At 40.1% G+C, this 19249-nt stretch overlaps 2 protein-coding genes across 8 annotated transcripts in view; one reads left to right on the forward strand and one right to left on the reverse strand.

Annotated features, from left to right (window-relative positions):
- Nucleotides 1-17298, forward strand: part of LOC131130815 (ethanolamine kinase 1) — a 31126-nt gene extending 13828 nt beyond the window's left edge. The window contains exons 7-9 of one of the 5 annotated variants that reach the window (XM_078791023.1): nucleotides 1118-1278; nucleotides 2024-2100; nucleotides 10185-10345. In XM_078791023.1, the coding sequence (XP_078647149.1) occupies nucleotides 1118-1278; nucleotides 2024-2100; nucleotides 10185-10254 (308 nt within the window). In that variant the 3' untranslated portion in view covers nucleotides 10255-10345. Of the gene's footprint in view, nucleotides 1-1117; nucleotides 1279-2023; nucleotides 2101-10184; nucleotides 10346-17044 lie in introns of those variants that run through there. The other 4 variants (XM_078791012.1, XM_058074838.2, XM_078791025.1 and 1 more) reach the window with 4 other exon arrangements.
- LOC131130813 (transcription factor SOX-6-like) overlaps nucleotides 13486-19249 on the reverse strand; it is a 143767-nt gene continuing 138003 nt past the window's right edge. For 2 of the 3 annotated variants that reach the window (XM_058074833.2, XM_058074834.2), the window contains one exon: nucleotides 13486-18765. In XM_058074833.2, the coding sequence (XP_057930816.2) occupies nucleotides 18456-18765 (310 nt within the window). In that variant the 3' untranslated portion in view covers nucleotides 13486-18455. The remainder of the gene's footprint in view (nucleotides 18766-19249) is intronic. The other variant, XM_058074832.2, reaches the window with a different exon arrangement.

The following is a 19249-nucleotide window of genomic DNA, read 5'->3' on the forward strand; positions in this document are numbered from 1 at the left end:
CCTATACTTAGCTTATTAGGTTATTTTTCCACTTTTCTGACATATAAATATAGTTAGAATGTCGTATTCTTGTGTTAAACGATGCCAAAGTTTCAGCTAATGAGGTTTGCGCATTTGTAAGTGAGGCCTGAAAGAAGTTTGTGATGGTTTCAGAGGGCGTTGCAAAACCTTTGTGATGGTTTCAGAGGGCGTTGCAAAACCTTTGTGATGACACAGAGGAGCGAGCTTCCCCCAAGCTTTGCTTTCCACCATCGGTCACCATGAGTGGTTGGAGTTCCTGATTCCCTACCAGCAAAATAAATGCATTTTATTCTGTCAACGACATTTCACACTGGACTGTTTTGTGAACATGGGCCAGTATGCAGCTGGACGAGCCAACAAACTTGCACTTTTCCGACACCTTTCCAACATTACTTAGTCATGTGGAAGAGTAAGAAGAGCAAGCAGTTAATTTATCAGTGTCTTAACTGTGTTATTCTGTGTAGCATTATAGAGTGTGCATACAGGGTCGGTAATAGCCTTTTCCCACCCCAATCAATGGCTCTACCTGGGTTTTTTTACACACTGGTAGTTCCGCCAACAACATTACCTGTAGAAAACGCTAAAATGCTAAAGAGATTTCTTGAAGAAACATCTTTTCTTGAGAAACTTCTGACTGTCCAGTCTCTACTTCCGGGTTGGATTCAGGATCCAAGACGTAGGTCTGTATGCTAAAAGTATTTTAAAAAGATAATATTGATGATGATAAATATTATTAACTGCTAAATACCATTTACCATTTATCAGCTAGCGGCACAACAAGTCCTTCTAATCACTCAGGAGTGTGACCAACCACAGCAGAGGCGAGCTGTGGGTGGAATACATTAAAACAGACCGTTTTCATGGGTAATCCAAAGTAAAACAGCTGGAATAGGTGCTGATTCTGGATGAACTAGAAAGCTTTCTGTGCTGGTTATTGTGTGTAGTTGCTCTATAGGAGTCCACAACTCAATACAAAGGGCCGAAAAATGAGCATAATAGGTCCACTTTAAGTAAAGTTATAGCAGGCAACGTTAAGTGCTTCCTGCAACCAAACCAAACTATACCTCTTTCCTCTTGTGTTTTGCATGCATGGAAGGCGTGGAGGATGTCGACTACAGCCGCTACCCGAGCTGCCAGCTGCAGAACGCCTGGCTGAAGGCCTACCTGGAGAGCTACAAGCACTGCAGAGGGCAAGATATCAGCGTCACCAAAGCCGAAGTGACGCGACTCTACCTTCAAGTCTGCAAGTTCTCTCTGGTAATCGCATCCTCAAATATACAGTATTTGCAACTGCAACGTCCTTGAAGCTTCATATTGGCAAACAGCCTCACTTGTCAGTGTGTGCACGTCTGGTAGTTCACTGCTATTGTATTTCAGTGAAAATAAAACATAGAACCTAACCGAACACTGCTCCAAATTGGATGCCGTTGAATCGAGAGACAAAATTACTTTTCTTTTGGATGTCATTTTCCTAAGTAGCGCTGGACAATCAGACTTAAACATGCGCTTAAAGTCCAGCTCAGACATGTGAGAGCCTCTTCACACTTGATGGAAATGATGAGGATGTTTTTTTAGGATAATACAGGTGGACTTAAAGGAAGAACTGTAATAATATTAAGCACAGGGGTTGTCTCTTTGCTGTGGCTTGATAAGACTTCAGCAGCTTTTTGTGTTCAAAGGACTCCATTAGTGTTTTTACCATGGAGAAGAGTCCAAAGAGCCTCCCCCAAGCAAAAATGGGCTTTGAGTCTCCCTCAAAGCCCCATGAATCAGTGAAATCATTCATTCTGTGCAGCCTAACAGTAACAGATCTGTTGTGTTTTCCATGAGGCCATTGCATTGATACAATTTATTCAATAACATTTGCACGATTAGTAACATGTCACCTTGTTACCTTTTTTGCAGCAACTAACAAATTAACAGAGATGGGTACCCCCTAAATCCGGATTCAATAAAATACTTGTAAGAGCACTCTGAAAGATTAAACACTTTCTTCTCTAAGCAGGCGTCAAACTTCTTCTGGGGTCTGTGGGCCGTCCTCCAGTCTCAATGCTCATCTCTTGATTTTGACTTCCACAGGTGTGTTGTTTACTTTTGTGGCCTTTTACTGTGCCGCTTTACTACATATTTACATATAAGCACTGCATGCTATGCAAATGACAGCATCTTATAGTTTGAAAAATGTTGTGTTTTGGATGCACAAACAAAAACTGTCTGATCGTTCTCATGCAACGAGACCTACGTTCTGTGTAGTGGTGTTTGCGGTTGAGCATCATGTCTTGAACATCAATGGGAACCAGGATTAGGATTCCCAGCATTGTTAAAATAGTTTTCTAGTTTTGATGCCCAATACACCTCCAGATCCATGCTGTAGAAATAACAGTGCCCCCTCTTTTGCTTATTCTAAGCAGTCGCAATCAGGGAAATGAAGCAATAAATGACGTCTGTCTCATGCCAACGTAACCGAAGGCTTCAGTTTAAGTTTATCCATGTTCACTGTACATCTCTTACAGCAAACGTCAAAAGACAACCCAGACAACATCTTCCCGCCTTCAAAATAAAGGTGCACTATATCATGTTTACTTCTGGTAGGCGTCATAACAAATAGCCTACACCAAAATTAAGGCGGGAAAGTATACTAGTGGCAGCACGGTGGACGAGTGGTTAGCGCACAGACCTCACAGCTAGGAGACCAGGGTTCAATTCCACCCTTGGCTATCTCTGTGTGGAGTTTGCATGTTCTCCCCGTGCATGTGTGGGTTTTCTCCGGGTACTCCGGTTTCCTCCCACATTCCAAAAACATGCTTGGTTAATTGGCGACTCCAAATTGTCCATAGGTATGAATGTGAGTGTGAATGGTTGTTTGTCTATATGTGCCCTGTGATTGGCTGGCGACCAGTCCAGGGTGTACCCTGCCTCTCGCCCGAAGACAGCTGGGATAGGCTCCAGCATCCCCGCAACCCTTGTGAGGATAAGTGGTAGAAAATGAATGAATGAATGAAGTATACTAGTGTTGATATGGTAGCACCAGACTCTTAGCTAGTAGACAAGTGGTTTGATATGCTTCCACCAGGCTAGTGCATGATTAAGACACAGCAGCAGCGTCAGCAGGTTTTTTTCAAGACCTTTTCAAAAGTAAACATCTTTTGTGACAGTTGATCAGTGTAAAGTTGGTAAAAATGAAAAAAAAAAAATAATGGTAAAGGTCAAACATTTGATCCAAAAACAACTAGTTAGTGCCCTCATTTAAAACATGCTAACTTTTATGACCCTGCCTCTTAAAAGCATCCAAATAGAGAATCATTAGAATCCGGAATCAAAACAAGGAATCGGATTTGGAAATTGAATCGTTAAAATTCAAATGCCAGATCATTTGTGTCTCAAGGTTGAGCATGACGTGCAATTCTTAGGGGAAATGTTTAAGGTGGTTTGTTTTCTAGTGATTATTTTTCTAGTAAGCCATGACGCTCATCAGCTACTGCTAGCAAAGAGGGACAGACAGCTGGAATTAATCCACATGTTACAAAAATCACATTTATTACGCAGGACATTCTTACTTTAAGCCGACCAACTACAGTCCTTCCAGTTAGCTAACGACAAGGGAGGACTTGGAAGAAAGTTGTTTCTAGCGTTAGCATTGGGAGTCGTCTTGCATATTAGTGACATTACTGCCATCTGCAGGAGGAAAGCGGAACAGCGGTGAAACAAAAGTAGTCTTTGCGCTTACTTTTCAAGGCAGACGTCAAACTGTGTAGCAGCTTTAGAAAAATTTTAGAAAAACGTTTTTTCTTCTTTATTGCGTCTGCCCACCACCTCCACGATGATCCAAATCGCTATTGACGCACACCACCCTCCCCTTGGTGCCCCCCCCACCCCGCAGCATCATCGTCTAGCGCTATGGCGACCTGAGAGGAAATGTGATCCAGAGAGCCGCCAAGGCACAGAGGAGCTATTGTTTCTTCAGGCCGTCACTCCTGCTTTTACGTGCACGTCCCTCATCCCCGCCGTGCTCGGCCACATGCTCCACGTCTGCTCCTCCTCCTCCTCACCGCCGCCAGCACGGGTCACCCCAAAGTGCACGGGCCGGGTCAGGTTACCTGGCTTTAAGTAGTCACTGTTACCAAGCAAGACTGAAATTGACAGGATGGCTAGCCTGCTAACCTCTGTACACCCCCCCTCCACACACACACACAAACGAAAACTTCCACTCAGAAAATCATACTCATTAGAATACAACATTCATATATTTAACTTTAAAAATAACTGCAATACCAAGGAACCACTTTTTCCGACATTTTAAAAATGATTAGATTATTGTGTAACACTGGTATGTGACTGTCATGTATTCTAATGTATTTTACAGACATAACACTTTTTTTACACCGTTAGCTCACAGAAATTCAATATTTTTTCAAACGAGTGACATCCTTTTAGACTTAAAAAACAAAAACAAAGCAAAATCCATTCCAGAATATGAGAACCAAGAATGAGGGTCACATGTTTAACATTAAAGGATATCACACTGATTACTAGTTACTAGGAATGGCCCAATATCAATATCCCAATACAATACCAATATCCCAATATCCCAATATCCCAATATCCCAATATCCCAATATCCCAATATCCCAATATCCCAATATCCCAATATCCCAATATCCCAATATCCCAGTATCCTAATATCCATATACCAATATCCCAGTATCCCAGTATCCCAGTATCCTGGTATCCATATACCAATATCCCAGTATCCCAGTATCCTAATATCCATATACCAATATCCCAGTATCCCAGTATCCCAGTACCCCAGTATCCCAATACCAATATCCCAGTATCCCAATATCTGTACATTTGGCCAGGATTGTACTGATACTTGGAATGGTCCACACCTACTAATAACAGTTTTTTTGTGGTGGAAAATGCTTGGACACTCCTGTCCTAGCGTGTAGTTAAGCAAACACATTTCAAAAATGTATATGAAAATGTTGAATGTGCCTTTAGCATTTTTGGCACATATTGGCACACAAAGAAGTGATTTAATATGATAAGTGGAGGTCTAAAGTCAGTGTGAAGTGTGTGTGTGTTTCCTCCCACTGATATCCCCCTGAGCCAAATCTCCTCGCTGACTTCCCAAAGAGTGACAAGCGTCTGCACGGCCTTGTGCTCTAATCCCAGCCAGATGTGTATGTGACAATAGCCAACCACAAGAGTCCGTATTTACTTTGCTTGAGTCAGGCGGAGCAGTCTGCTGTTTGACAAAGACATTATTATGAGGAAATGAACAAGGAGGAGGTCCACTGTTTGGAATGAAACACACTCCATGTGTGCACAAAAGAACATTGTGAAAGGAAATACCTGCACTTAATTTTTTACAATCTTTCTGCTAAACTACAAAAACGTTGCACTTTCATCAGAAATGTCTCAATTTCATACGCCATCATGATAAAGATTATAATAATAGTGCATGTGAGTATTAGGAGACACTGTGAGACTCTTTTAAACTGTATTTTTGGCTTTTCACAAAAGTCTGTCATTCCCCTATAATAACAAATAACAAAATAATTCATGGTATTGTTATATCATCCTGGATCCATACCTTATACTGATGCATTTTTGGCATACAGTACATACAACAGCAAAGAATTATACCTAACACACCACACAAATACTCACATTATTGTAATATTATATCAATAAATGTAATATATACAGTACATATTTTCATTTCACATGCAACAACAAATTGATAATTACGATGTTAAAATTCCATCAATTTTAATTTAAACGTCTTCATCATTTGGACACCCCTGATGAAGAAGTACCAAAGTACTCATTTTTATGACTTAGGACTTGACATGACAATATCATCAAAGACTTGGAACTCAACTTGGACTTTGACATCAGTGACACGGGACTTGACTTGGACTTTAGTCTGATGACTTAAAATGACTTACTTGACACTGACCTGCTCCGACCTCTGGGCGTAACTAAATAACTACTGTATGATTATGTAGCAATAACTAAGTACTGTTAAATGATGTAAAAGTAAATAAGTGATTTTGGAGTGACAAGTACCAATGTACCAAATTTTGATGACTTTGGACTTGACTTGACAATATCATCAGAGACTTGGAACTCGACTTGGACTTTGACATCAGTGACACGGGACTTGACTTGGACCGTAGTCTGATGACTTAAAATGACTTACTTGACACTGACTTGCGCCCACCTCAGGATGTAACTACATAACTACTGTATGATTATGGAAAAGTAAATAAATAACTTTTGTGTGACAGTGGTGCATTTGGTACCTGGTCCTTCAGTGGGGACTTAACTGGAAGGATTATTTCAGCAGTTATTTATATAACAGATAATATATATTTTTGAAAAAGTAATAAAAGTGCCACACCTGGGTCTCAAACCACGGTTGCCCCCCCCCCTTCAGCACTTACAAAATGATATTACACAATTCCCTTATCTTCAAATACGAGCAATTTCTTGAAATCCACCTACAAGTCAAGTCAAGTTAATTTATATAGCCCTTAATCACAAAGAGTCTCAGAGGGCTTTACAAGCTAGCAGCCATCAACGACATCACCTGATCTGAACACCCAACCGTGCAAAGAAAAACTCAAGACCCCATTTGGGGAAAAAGGAAACTTTGAGAAGGGGCCACAGAGAGGGTTGGGGGGGGACCCCCTTCCAGGATGAACAGGCTGCAATGGATATGGAGCGGGCAACGTACAGTGAAGAAAATAAGTATTTGAACACCCTGCTATTTTGCTATTTCTCCCACTTAGAAATCATGGAGGGGTCTGAAATTTTCATCGTAGGTGCATGTCCACTGTGAGAGAGATAAACTAAAAAGAAAAATCCAGAAATCACAATGCATGATTTTTTAACAATTTATTTGTGTGATACAGCTGCTAATAAGTATTTGAACACCTGAGAAAATGAATGTTAATATTTGGTACAGTAGCCTTTGTTTGCTATTACAGAGGTCAAACGTTTCCTGTAGTTTTTCACCAGGTTTGCACACACTGCAGGAGGGATCTTGGCCCACTCCTCCACACAGATCTTCTCTAGATCAGTCAGGTTTCTGGGCTGTCGCTGAGAAACACGGAGTTTGAGCTCCCTCCAAAGATTTTCGATTGGGTTCAGGTCTGGAGACTGGCTGGGCCATGCTAGAACCTTGATATGCTTCTTACGGAGCCACTCCTTGGTTTTCCTGGCTGTGTGCTTCGGGTCGTTGTCGTGTTGGAAGACCCAGCCACGACCCATCTTCAATGCTCTGACAGAGGGAAGGAGGTTGTTCCCCAAAATCTCACAATACACGGCCCCAGTCATCCTCTCTTTAATGCAGTGCACTCGTCCTGTCCCATGTGCAGAAAAACACCCCCAAAGCATGATGCTACCACCCCCATGCTTCACAGTAGGGATGGTGTTCTTCGGATTGTACTCTTCATTGTTCTTCCTCCAAACACGCTTATTGGAATTATGACCAAAAAGTTCTATTTTGGTCTCATCTGACCATAAAACTTTCTCCCATGACTCCTCTGTATCATCCAAATGGTCATATGCAAACTTAAGACGGGCCTTGACATGTGCTGGTTTAAGCAGGGGAACCTTTCGTGCCATGCATGATTTCACATCATGACGTCTTAGTGTATTACCTACAGTAACCTTGGAAACGGTGGTCCCAGCTCTTTTCAGGTCATTGACCAAGTCCTGTCGTGTAGTTCTGGGCTGATTCCTCACCTTTCTTAGAATCATTGAGACCCCACGAGGTGATATCTTGCATGGGGCTCCACTCCGATTGAGATTGACCGTCATGTTTAGCTTCTTCCATTTTCTAATGATAGCTCCAACAGTGGACCTTTTTTCACCAAGCTGCTTGGTAATTGCTCCGTAGCCCTTTCCAGCCTTGTGGAGGTGTACAATTTTGTCTCTGGTGTCTTTGGACAGCTCTTTGGTCTTCGCCATGTTACAAGTTAAAGTCTTACTGATTGTATGGGGTGGACAGGTGTCTTTATGCAGCTAACGACCTCAAACAGGTGCATCTGATTCAGGATGATACATGGAGTGCAGGTGGACTTCTAATGGGCAGACTAACAGGTCTTTCAGGGTCAGAATTCTAGATGATACACAGGTGTTCAAATACTTATTTGCAGCTGTATCACACAAATAAATTGTTAAAAAATCATGCATTGTGATTTCTGGATTTTTCTTTTTAGTTTATCTCTCTCACAGTGGACATGCACCTACGATGAAAATTTCAGACCCCTCCATGATTTCTAAGTGGGAGAAATAGCAAAATAGCAGGGTGTTCAAATACTTATTTTCTTCACTGTATGTCACATTCTAAATATACACAAATAAATCCAAATAACATAATAGTCCAGTTCCTAGATGACATCAGGAGAGCTAGTCAACTGCGGGTCTTGGGGTGATCATCCTCTGGGACAGCGCCTCTAAGAGGTGGACCACCTCAGATTTTGTCCGATTCTGTCAGGACGAGTTCCAAACAGCCGCAAACTCTACTTCTGTCATCATTAGCTGGCCCCGCGCTCCAGAAGGGAGGATGCTCTACTGTGCTACATTGTGTTATGTACACCACTGTGTATAATGTCGGACCCAAGGCGTGCTTGCTCTGGTGCGCATGCGTTAAAAAATACAATAAATCCGTAATTAATGAAATGAATTAGTTACCTCCATGAACGCAGTAAAATACATCCACTCACCAGAGATGTCAGTTTCTCCCCCTCCTTCAGCCATTGTGGGCTGAACTTGGCTTGTTGAACAGTTGTGTTCTGTTCAAATTAAATCCAATCAACTTTATTTGTAGCGCAGTTTTCCTGCAAAGACATGCAGCACAAAGTGCTTTACAGAATTAAAAACAATTACCACAATTAAAAGGAAAAACAATTACTAAGAAAGCCCCTCCCTCTAACACTCCATACTAGACACACACACACACACGCACATACAATCACACACAGTAGGGAGACATGGCATGGCACCGACCAACCAATGAAAGGACAGAAAAGTGCTAATTCTGAAGTCTGAGTGGCTAAAAAACAACAACAACAAGAAAACCAGCCCCATTGCTAATAGTGTTTATATGACATGGGGCAGCACTCCTGATTCTGAAGGCCCTGGTCAGGCATGGCAAAACAGGCTCAAATCTGAAAAATCACAACTGATGACATAGAAGTAACTAAGTGAGTATAAGTAATGAAGAAACTACTGCATGACAGGTATAATGTATGTACGATGACAATGATGTTTATGTGAGTTACCACCAAAAGAAGCAAGTAGAGGTATTTCCCTGAGGTAGTAAGTAACTAAGTAAGTACTGCACGGTGATGTAGGAGTAACTAAGTACAGTGAACATGATGTGATTGAGCACAAAAGGAAGCAAATAAAAAAAAAAGAAGTGAGGTGCTGATTAAAAGACAAACTTGACTGCGCCTCAATTTCCTGAGCTTTAGAAACGTGTGTGATTTCCAAAGGCTATATTATAATGGCCAAGGGCAACGGCACACTCGCGCACTGCGATTTAATGAAGCATCTGATAATATGGTTCCAACGGCACACAAAAGCACTTTGCACGCAGTTAAGTTCCGAAATGCGTGTACGTGTTGGTGCGGCTTTCATGCTGTGAATGGAGACGGAACGCCATATTGTTTGGCCCACAAAAGCAGCAGTCCTTGCATGAGTCCTAGCGTGACCTGCACACATTTTGCTGCAAAGGGGAAAAAACATCAAATTGTAAAGTTTTTTTTTTTATTTAGAATATCTGCTGACTACACACACTTTTTGGGACTGGACCCCAAACATGTGTCACGATCTAGTTCTACATGAGGTAGTGTTACCTTGACGAAGGTAACAATCTGACACAATCATCCAAAGCTTTGCAGATATGTTGTCCACTATTCCGGAAATTCTTTTTGCAAGATTTTGGAGTGTGTCCATTTGTTACAATGGAATGAGACACACTTTATTTATAATTTGACTCTGTTATTTCTACACCATGAATCTGGAGGTGTCAAGTATACCAATCCAAGCGTTCCAGTTGAGACAACACTACTTTGTATTAGTTTCTCAAATGCTGATCATCTTTTTTGCAGAAAGCTCCTCATTTTCTTTTTTTCTGCTTTCAGATACGCCACGGCACGACTCAACCGCTACTTTGAAAAGAAAGAAGAATATTTTTCACTTTCTCTCAGCTGAAAATACTTAAGGTGATGTATGTAACCGATGTCCTTCGGAAAGGGGCATCCACTCGAATTCACTCAATTTACGGCTAGTCCACACGGACGTCTGCCAATCCAAGCAGACCTCTGTTGCTAACTAAAACAGCAGCTCCTACTGACGTGTTTTATGTAGTTGTGTGCTTCAATATGAAATAAACAAGATCAGGTCAGGTGTTAATTAGCAATGTACTGATAACATGGACATTAGAATCGCCGGATGTTTATGCAACAAAACGTACAAAAGTCTTGTATGAGTTTCAAAAATTGAAAGAGAACTTTGTACAGGTAAGATATTGCAGCCAATTCGAACAGTCCTCGGTAACCTTGAACGAACGGAGAACGGATTACTTCCTAAACATCATCACAAATATCTTAACTTTTTTTAAATTCCTGCATTTTGTTATTATTTTTTGGCGAAAACGCCTAAAAAGCCAAACCCAGATCAGTCTTTGAAGCATGTGGGCTCTTTTGAAAGATAATACGCAGAATTTTGCCAAGTGGAAAAGTGTTTCTTTGCAACGGGGCACCGCCAACCACTGACCTGGCATGCATATTTTACACGGTGTTTGTTTTGTTTGAAGCTCAGTGAGTCTATTGTGCATTGCTAAAAACAAAGTTAAAGGTGTAATGGTTTTCAAGAAGTAGCAGGCACTGTATTTGTCAGGCAGGTCAGCTGACACAAGCGGATGGGGGAGCCAGTACTGCAACATTGGCATTCTTTACTTGTTTGACAGCCGTGCATAGTTGCACTCATCAAGGCTACAGCTGTGTCTTTGAGCACGACAATGGCGCTACTTTTAAAGTGGCATTTTTCCCAGCGCATATAATATTTAATTAGTAGACTATCGCACTTAAAAGGACCCAAGGACTTTGCATGAAAGAGCAAAGAATTGGCCTTTTGTCCATCACCATTTTGCAGAAAAAGTGCTGTAGATTTGGTCTCCCGCTGCCACAAATTGCATTAGAAGAGCAGTATAGGTCTTTGTGCAAACCTTTCAGTGATTTTTATTTTTTTTACATGTAAAACATTCTTTTATTCAGGTATTGCATTTAGATTTGTGTTATTGTTGAGGGCTTGCCAAGGCTGCTGACCCTCGCTGTTGTGCCAACACCCCCTCACAAATGACATGTGTTCATTGGACTAGCTAGCTAATGTACACGCTTGCTGGTGCAGCCTTGGTCGCACTTTCTTAAAAGGAAACATTTTGTCATTATGAGCAAGTCAAGTCCTTTCAAGCAAGAAGGGAATATATTTAGTTTGTCACATCTACAATGTAGAGCAACATTTGTCTTTGTATTTGACCCATCCATCTTGAGTGCAATCATCCAATCACGGGTGCTCGATGAAGATTGCGAGTTTCTCCGACTCACTGGCACTCGACGAATACTTGAGTTTCATTGACTCAAACCTTGCATTTCACTCACTCACGAAAACTGCTATTTTTACTGACTCGCGGGTGCTTGATGGGTACTCTGAGCTTCATTGTCTCAAAGGTGCTGGACAAAATTTGAGAGTTTCACTGACTCATGGGTGCTCGATAAAGACTTGAGTTCAACTGACTCGTGTGCTGGCCGATGTATTAAAAAAAACAAAAACAATAAAGGCTTCAGTTTATCAAGACCGAGTGGACTTACTTTTTTACAGGTGTGATTAAATCTGGGACAAGTCTGTGTTTTAAATTGGGGTGGGATCTGGAACTTGGGAACAAGTGACTCGAGTAAATCGAGTAATTGATTCACTTCAGTGAGTACTCATAAGATAATAAATTCAGTGAGTTAATTACCCATGCCAAGCTGAAAAGGTTAAGTTAAGGATAAGGTAACACATTGTTAGATAGTTGGTGATCATCTGGCAAAATAGGACAAACCTTAATGTTGTTATTGTTTACTCAGAGGTTTTTTCCTTGGAAATCTGCCATGTTGTACTTATGTTGTACTTATGGTGGAGTCATGAACACTTAACTTTACTGAGGCAAGTGCAGCTTGCAGTTCTTTTGATGTCGTTGCGGGGCCTTTTGTGACCTATTGGATGAGTCGTCGCTCCACTCTTGGGGTAATTTTGGTTGGCCAGACACTCCTGGAAAGGTTGGCCACTGTTCCATGTTTTCTCCATTTGGCTCTCACTGTGGCTCGCTGGAGTCTCAAAGCTTTAAAAATGGTTTTGTAAACTTTTCCAGATTATTAGATCGTAGTTTATCTCACTTATGTTTTATTAGTGGGGGAAATCATGTTTTTCTCCCATCTGAAATCATTGTCTTTGCAACAAAGTGTTATCAGTCTCTAAAACCTAATCACCAGGGTAGATTTCTACAAATTCAATAATAACCGGGGAGAAAGATTTTATTAAAATAAAAAAAACATTTTTTTTACAAAAATATTTGGTTCGTAAAATGTACTTACCAGAATTTAGCAAAAAAAGAATAAGTGGAGAAACTGAATAAGAAAACTGATTATAGAGTTCTTCAATAGCTACAATAAGACGTATACAGCTGCAACTTCAATTCGTGTAATATTACAAAGCATAAAGTCATGTCAAGGGTAAAATAAAGCTTAGCTCTGTTTCTTGGTCCAGCGACTAACTTCATTAAGGAAGGAAACTTTCCTCTTACTTCAGGCAAGCTTTTATTTATAATGTGGCAGCAAAACAGCAGTTGAGCACAAATAGCATGTCTAACCCTTTCTCCTTACCCTGCCCCCTCCAAAGTCTTCCTTTTCATAGCTGTCTAAGGCAATGTCTGTAACATAAAGTTTTTTTCTTGCAAATTAATGACGTTATTCTCGTACAAATTTATTCTCGTAAATTACACTTTTTTTTCTTTCCGACTCTCCAAATCTCAGATTATTATTATTTCTCAATGTTGTAGTTTTGCAGTTACTTTGAAGGTTAATTAATGAGGGTTAATTCATTACTTTTTCCCAGTGCAAAATGTTGTGTCGTTGTTGTTTGTTAGTTGCCAAGGTTTTTTTTTAAATATATAAATACATTTATAAAAAAATTTCTGATAAAAATCTACAAAACAGCAGATTTCTATAGTTATAGCTCCAACAATATTGAGGAATATCTAGGATTACAAGGCAATAGCATACAGTATTATTTCATAATAATAAATGTTTCCCTAAAATGTAACTTTTTTACAAAATAGGTTTTTGGTATGAATACTAATACTAATACTAATAGTGCTGCATTATGTGCGTTCATACTAAGTAGTAGTGTAATCCGCTCACAGTCAAATGAAAAGTCCTAGCCAAGACAATGACACTAGGGCAAATATGATCAAAATGTAGCACTTCTTTTTGAGGCAACGAGTCGTGTTTGCGACAGGCAAAAAGTGTGTGTGGCACTCTAAAAGAGAGTGTGACAAAGTGAGCGGTGACACTAAAGTTGATTTGGGAATTCCAATTAGATTTACGATGTGGCTGCGTATGGCGGGAGATGCCGGGATCGGCCGCTCGCAATGCCAGGACCGCCGCGTGCACGCCACACCGCCGTCACTATGTGTGGCATTACCTCACACACACACTCACACACATACACATACACAGTGGAACAATAGGCCACATTTACTGTAACAGGCTCTCAACATCCAAAGGAAAAGCTCCAGTTTGGAAAAAGAAATAATGTGTTGGAAATAATTAGCAGCGTGGAAAGAAGGCGCCGTAGCCGATGCAGTCATGGAAGAAGAAAGTCGCGCGGCAGCACCTGTAACTCGTGCAAAGTTGTCAAACACACAACACACTGTCATGCAAACATACAAACGCCTGAAAAGCCAATGAAAAATCTGCACTTGTTGATTTATTTATTGTTTTTTTTTTCATCTTGATTGTCTTTCTCACCAGTATTATGTGTACTGACACTTTTTAGAGCCACAGTTGGCTAATAAATACAATGAAATGTTAAAACGCACAAAACAGCCATCATAGAAAGTGTGCGTGTGTCAAACAGGAAGTGCTCCTGAGTCGCACGCGTTTGAAAAGAGCTTGAGGTTAACAGAGGTCACTCCCAAAGATGGCTAAAGACTCTACAACATGGGACCTTGGAAATAAAAACAACAACGTCACATCAGTCAACAACAGAAAGAAAAAAAAAGGAAATCAAAGTAGAATATCTATCCAGTGCTTAGGATGTGTATGTATGGCGTGAGCTTGTCAAATAAAAAAACAAAAGAACACGGAGGTAACAAGTGTAGAAACTGGAAAGATGTTCAAAATGTCAGAAAAAGAAAAGACACAAGAAGAGGAAAGAGGAAAAAACCTGAGTGCTCTAATTGGGGCGCTTTGCTAAGACCATGGCCATGTTCAACACTGCTATTGTTTTCAATCAGCTTCATTTCTTCAACACTTTTTGTAAACAATGAGCATTCTCTAAAAGCTACAAAAACAAAACTTGTATCATTTCTTTCGTTTCACTTCATGCCAACGATTCCTCGTTTTCTTTCTTGTGCCTTTTCCATGTACGACTTTCTTCAGGTTACTGATTGGCCGACAACAACTGACGATATTCCTTGACCTTTAAGCATTGTCATGTAATTAATGAGATTGTTAGGACAAAAAGTAACAAACGAAATGATGAATGCTTGAAAATCATAGCAGCGTTCACACGGACATCGCCTTCAAATAAAAAGTGAGCACCTCTTTCTCTCCATTGTTTACCTTAATAAATTATTACCTATGATAACTATACATGCCAGGTAGAAAAAAAGTACCTTATTTTTTTTTTAAATAACAGACCCAAACTATGACTGTTCTTTTTTTTTCCCTAAAAATACATTTAAAGACAAGCTAAGAAGACAAAATAGTTTTTTCGTACCTGTTGAAAATACAGTGAAGAGATTCAGACTATTTAGAAACTCTACAGTAGCGTTGTGAATTTAAGAGACGCTTATAAGACGTCTTTGAGTGTTCAGCTAAGAAATGGCCTCAAGGGATTGTGGGTCTTGTGGTTCATGAGCGCCGGATGGTGTAAGACTTTTTGCAGCATTAGAAGTTAAGACTACGACATCCCCACTCCATGTGAATGCACGTTTGGCACATTTTGTGTCATAATAATAATAATAATAATTATTATTATTATTATTATTATTATTATTATTATAATAGCACACTACTCACAAAAGGCTCCACCCCGCAGGATGTTGAATTGGAATTACAGGAAGTGGTATTCTTTTCTTTGCAATTCAGAGAATTTCTAACATTAAACACAAATTCCCTCCATTTTGAGAACAGTGAAACCTCGGCTACCATACTGTATGTCGAACATTTACGCCAAATTTTGCCCTGGTTTGTTTACATTTCCAATTTATCCTACACTGTATCACATGTTTTGTTGTGTTATTAACACTGCATGAGTCCAACTGTGTTGTGTATCTTGTATCTTTTTTTAGTCACAAAACTGTCGTTAGCAACCTCTTAGCTTGCTAACATGTGGAAACAGGAAACGTCTATGATGTGTCAGCGGTTGACTCCAAAATGTCATCAAAACACATTTTTAACATGCATAAAACAATTCTAAATGCATTGAAATGACAAAATAAAGGGTTAAGTGTAACATTTGGGGTTACCTTTACGGTCATTGACCTTCACTGAAGATATAATTGATGCAATTGTAACACGGACACCACCTTTGTGTGCATAGTGTTTTTCACTTTATCAAAATTCTGGCACTTGCAACTTTCTTTGGCTCCATTGTGGGATATTTTGTCACTATAATGAAAAGACAGAACATAAAGTTGAGCTGAGAAACACAACTGAATTCAAGAAATAACTCATAGCAAGACATAAAAGTTGTGTCCATGTTGATCTCTCTGCCACATTGTTTTTGTCTCATGTCTTCAATTAAATTAAAGTCACCTTAAATGTTCATTTATCCCTCTCATTTATCATTTACAGTATATGTATTTCTATGCATCTAAGACTGTAATTGCTATAACTATAACTATAAAACCAAAGAAATGTATTTTGGCTAATTGGAGATACACAATTTCTTATGGAACAATTGAATTGATGAGAGTCAGACCTTCTGGAACGACTTAATGACACCATCCAAGGTTCCACTGTACTTGAATAAAGTTAAGCATTCTATTAAATTAAGTATTTTGCAATATTTTCAGATTTCACAGAAGATGCTTTCATTCCAAATTGTGGATGAAAAACAGCTGCTGTAATGAAAACATAACATGTACATGAGCTTCATAGCAATCATATTCTTATACAATATGTAAAACGGTCCCGTATGGAATATACCATACAGCAGTGGTTCTCAACTAGTTTGGTTGCAGGAGCCACGATCACGCTCAACGACATGCAGTGAAATGAAAACATCTCAAATATTCTATATTTAAGATGCCGCTCATGGCGGCTTAGCAAGCAAAGAGAACCTGAGGTGCATTCGTGGACAATGGACATCGTCATTATATTATTATTATTATTATTTTGACTGGTCAAAAACCCACCAGTTGAGAATCCCTCCTGTAAAGGATGATTCTGATCCCTCATTTATCACATTTACTACCTGACCTTGATAAGTGAAAGTAGGATTCAGCGTAAATAAAGACAATATTTTTATGTTTAAAATGAGTTTTTGACATTAAAAGAGCCCTGCAGACATGAACTAACACCCCTATAGTCATCTTTACACTGCCGTTATTCTATGTTTATACCACATTGTGCAGGATATGGGACCACCGCAGGTACATCAGAGATGGCTGCTTCTCGCATGGCAGCTACTGAACTAATGGGTTAGCCTGCAATTTAATCATTTTAAACTGCAGAGTGGGGAAGAAGGACAAAGAAAGAAGCCAAAACCTTTCCACGAGAAGAGCTTTTTTCACTCCATCGTGTTGGACATGCCATAGCTGACTACATGCAGTGTTTAGGTAACGTAATGTCCCATCCATGTAACATTACCGACTCTTAGTGTCCACAATACTACAGATAACTTGTCTGTCAATACGTGCGATGTTCGAAACCGTGATGTAGCGAGGGACGACTGTACACCAAAATGATCAATCCGGATTTCATGGAATTCCAATACTACTGTCTTCAATTTGAATTTGAATTGCAAACTGTCTGTTTTCATCCCCAATTAAAATCAATGCCATCTTTATCCTCAAATCATATCCCCAACTTTTTGTGAGTAGTGTAAGCAGAAAAAGAATCGTCCTAATGTTGCCTTAGAAGGGATTTTGGCTCATCCTGCGTCTCACTTTTTGTACCAAACAAACAAAAACATTCACAAGCTGGCACATCATACCTGAGCTGGGATATATATATATATAATATAAAACAAAACAACAACAGTAATGTCATGTAAGCAGTTTGTCCAAGAAAACAAAACATTTGATGCACTGTTTGTTACGGTGGCATGCGGCAATGCTCCAAATGATCCAAAACCACACAAACATCATAAAACGATTGAAAAACGCTGCAATCCTACAAACGCTACAGGATCAGAAACAAATGCAAAATAAAAATGCTGCAAATGGCCAAAACATCTGCAAATCCTAAAACAATTTCATGAGAGAAATGCTGAAAGTTCATGTAACAAAACTTAGCTCACCAGACTCATCAGAACTGAGGGATATCCGTCTTTAAAGACATAAGAATGATTATTTTACAGTATTATACAGCAAGAGTTTAACAAAGACATCAATAAAAATGTACTTTTCCATTCCACCAGCTTTCTTCTGGGCATGCCACTCACATCTGTAAAAACTTTTCCCTCAGGGCTGGTCTTGCAGTGTTTCTTTCATGCAGTTGTTGGCGTTTGTGTGTGTTTTGGCATTTGCAGCATTTTTCTTTTGTTTTTGTTTTTCATCTTACAGTGTTGTGATTGCGTGAGTTTTATGGGGTCTTTTGCATGTTATGAGTGTTTGGTCGCCGCCGCACGTTTGCCCCCATGTGGGCCACCGTCGTTTGTTGAGAAATGAATGTAAGACTCGAAGAACTGATATTCAAACTTCCAAAGTCGTTTCAAGTTGTGCCAGTCCAGAGTTTATACAGGCGGCAGAAAATCAACGATGAGAAGTAAAAACATGGAGATAATAAAAAGTAGCTGACTCCTTAAATATTGAAGACGAAGCAAGCACGGCGTCATGTGACCAGCTCCTCTGGCTGGGATTGTCAAAGGTCATTGTCAGCCGTCTGTCCGCTGATGAAGACGTTTTGTCTCTGTGAGCTCACTCAGTTGGCGCTGATGTCCTCCTGCGTCTCGTGCTCGCTGCTATAGTCCGACTTGGGCTCGTCCTCAAAGTCCTCGTACATGTCATTGTCGTCATCTCCGTTGGCACCATCGTTACCGCCGCCGGGCTCAGCCTTGACGACACCGTACGCGCTCTGGATGACGGGCACAGCCGGCTCGGGACTGGCTGAGTTGCTGGAGCAGTCTGAGGTCAGGTGGGGCGAGGGTGTGGCTGTCGTTCCCATGGTAATGGCACCTGGGTAGACACCCATGGCACCCGCGCTGTTGCCAAGGGGAATGGGAGTCTGAGGCCTGTGGGGGGGGGGATGATAGAAAATGAATATGAATACAATGATCATCGCAGGAACCGTTTCATGCTCAACTACATCCAAAATTATCAACTGATTCTCACCATTCTATTTTAAATTTTACTCAAATACAAATACTTTTCCCATCTCAACAAATACAAATACAGGCTGCGTTGCACCCCCCACTATGTTGCCCTAAAATAACCACCACTTACACGGGACCATTTAAGAAATAAAACTCTTCATGAGCTAAATAAGCCAAATGTTTTATTTTTTCTTGTGAATTTATTATTTCTCTTTAACCAAGAGAAAATATGTTTTTTTCTGATTACTCGATTAATTGACTAAAAATTTGGTAATTATTCACTAGCTGCAGCCCTAGTTAAAATGTTAAACTCATTTGGCACACAAATTAACAACATTTCCCATTGAAAATGAAGGCACCATTTTTACAAGTTCCACATTTCCTCACTGATTCAAACCATTCC

The sequence above is a fragment of the Doryrhamphus excisus genome, linkage group LG1 (genome assembly GCF_037039965.1).
Source record: "Doryrhamphus excisus strain RoL-2023G ecotype Guam linkage group LG1, RoL_Dexc_Guam_v1.1, whole genome shotgun sequence".
In the NCBI taxonomy this organism is placed as follows: Eukaryota; Metazoa; Chordata; class Actinopteri; order Syngnathiformes; family Syngnathidae; genus Doryrhamphus; species Doryrhamphus excisus.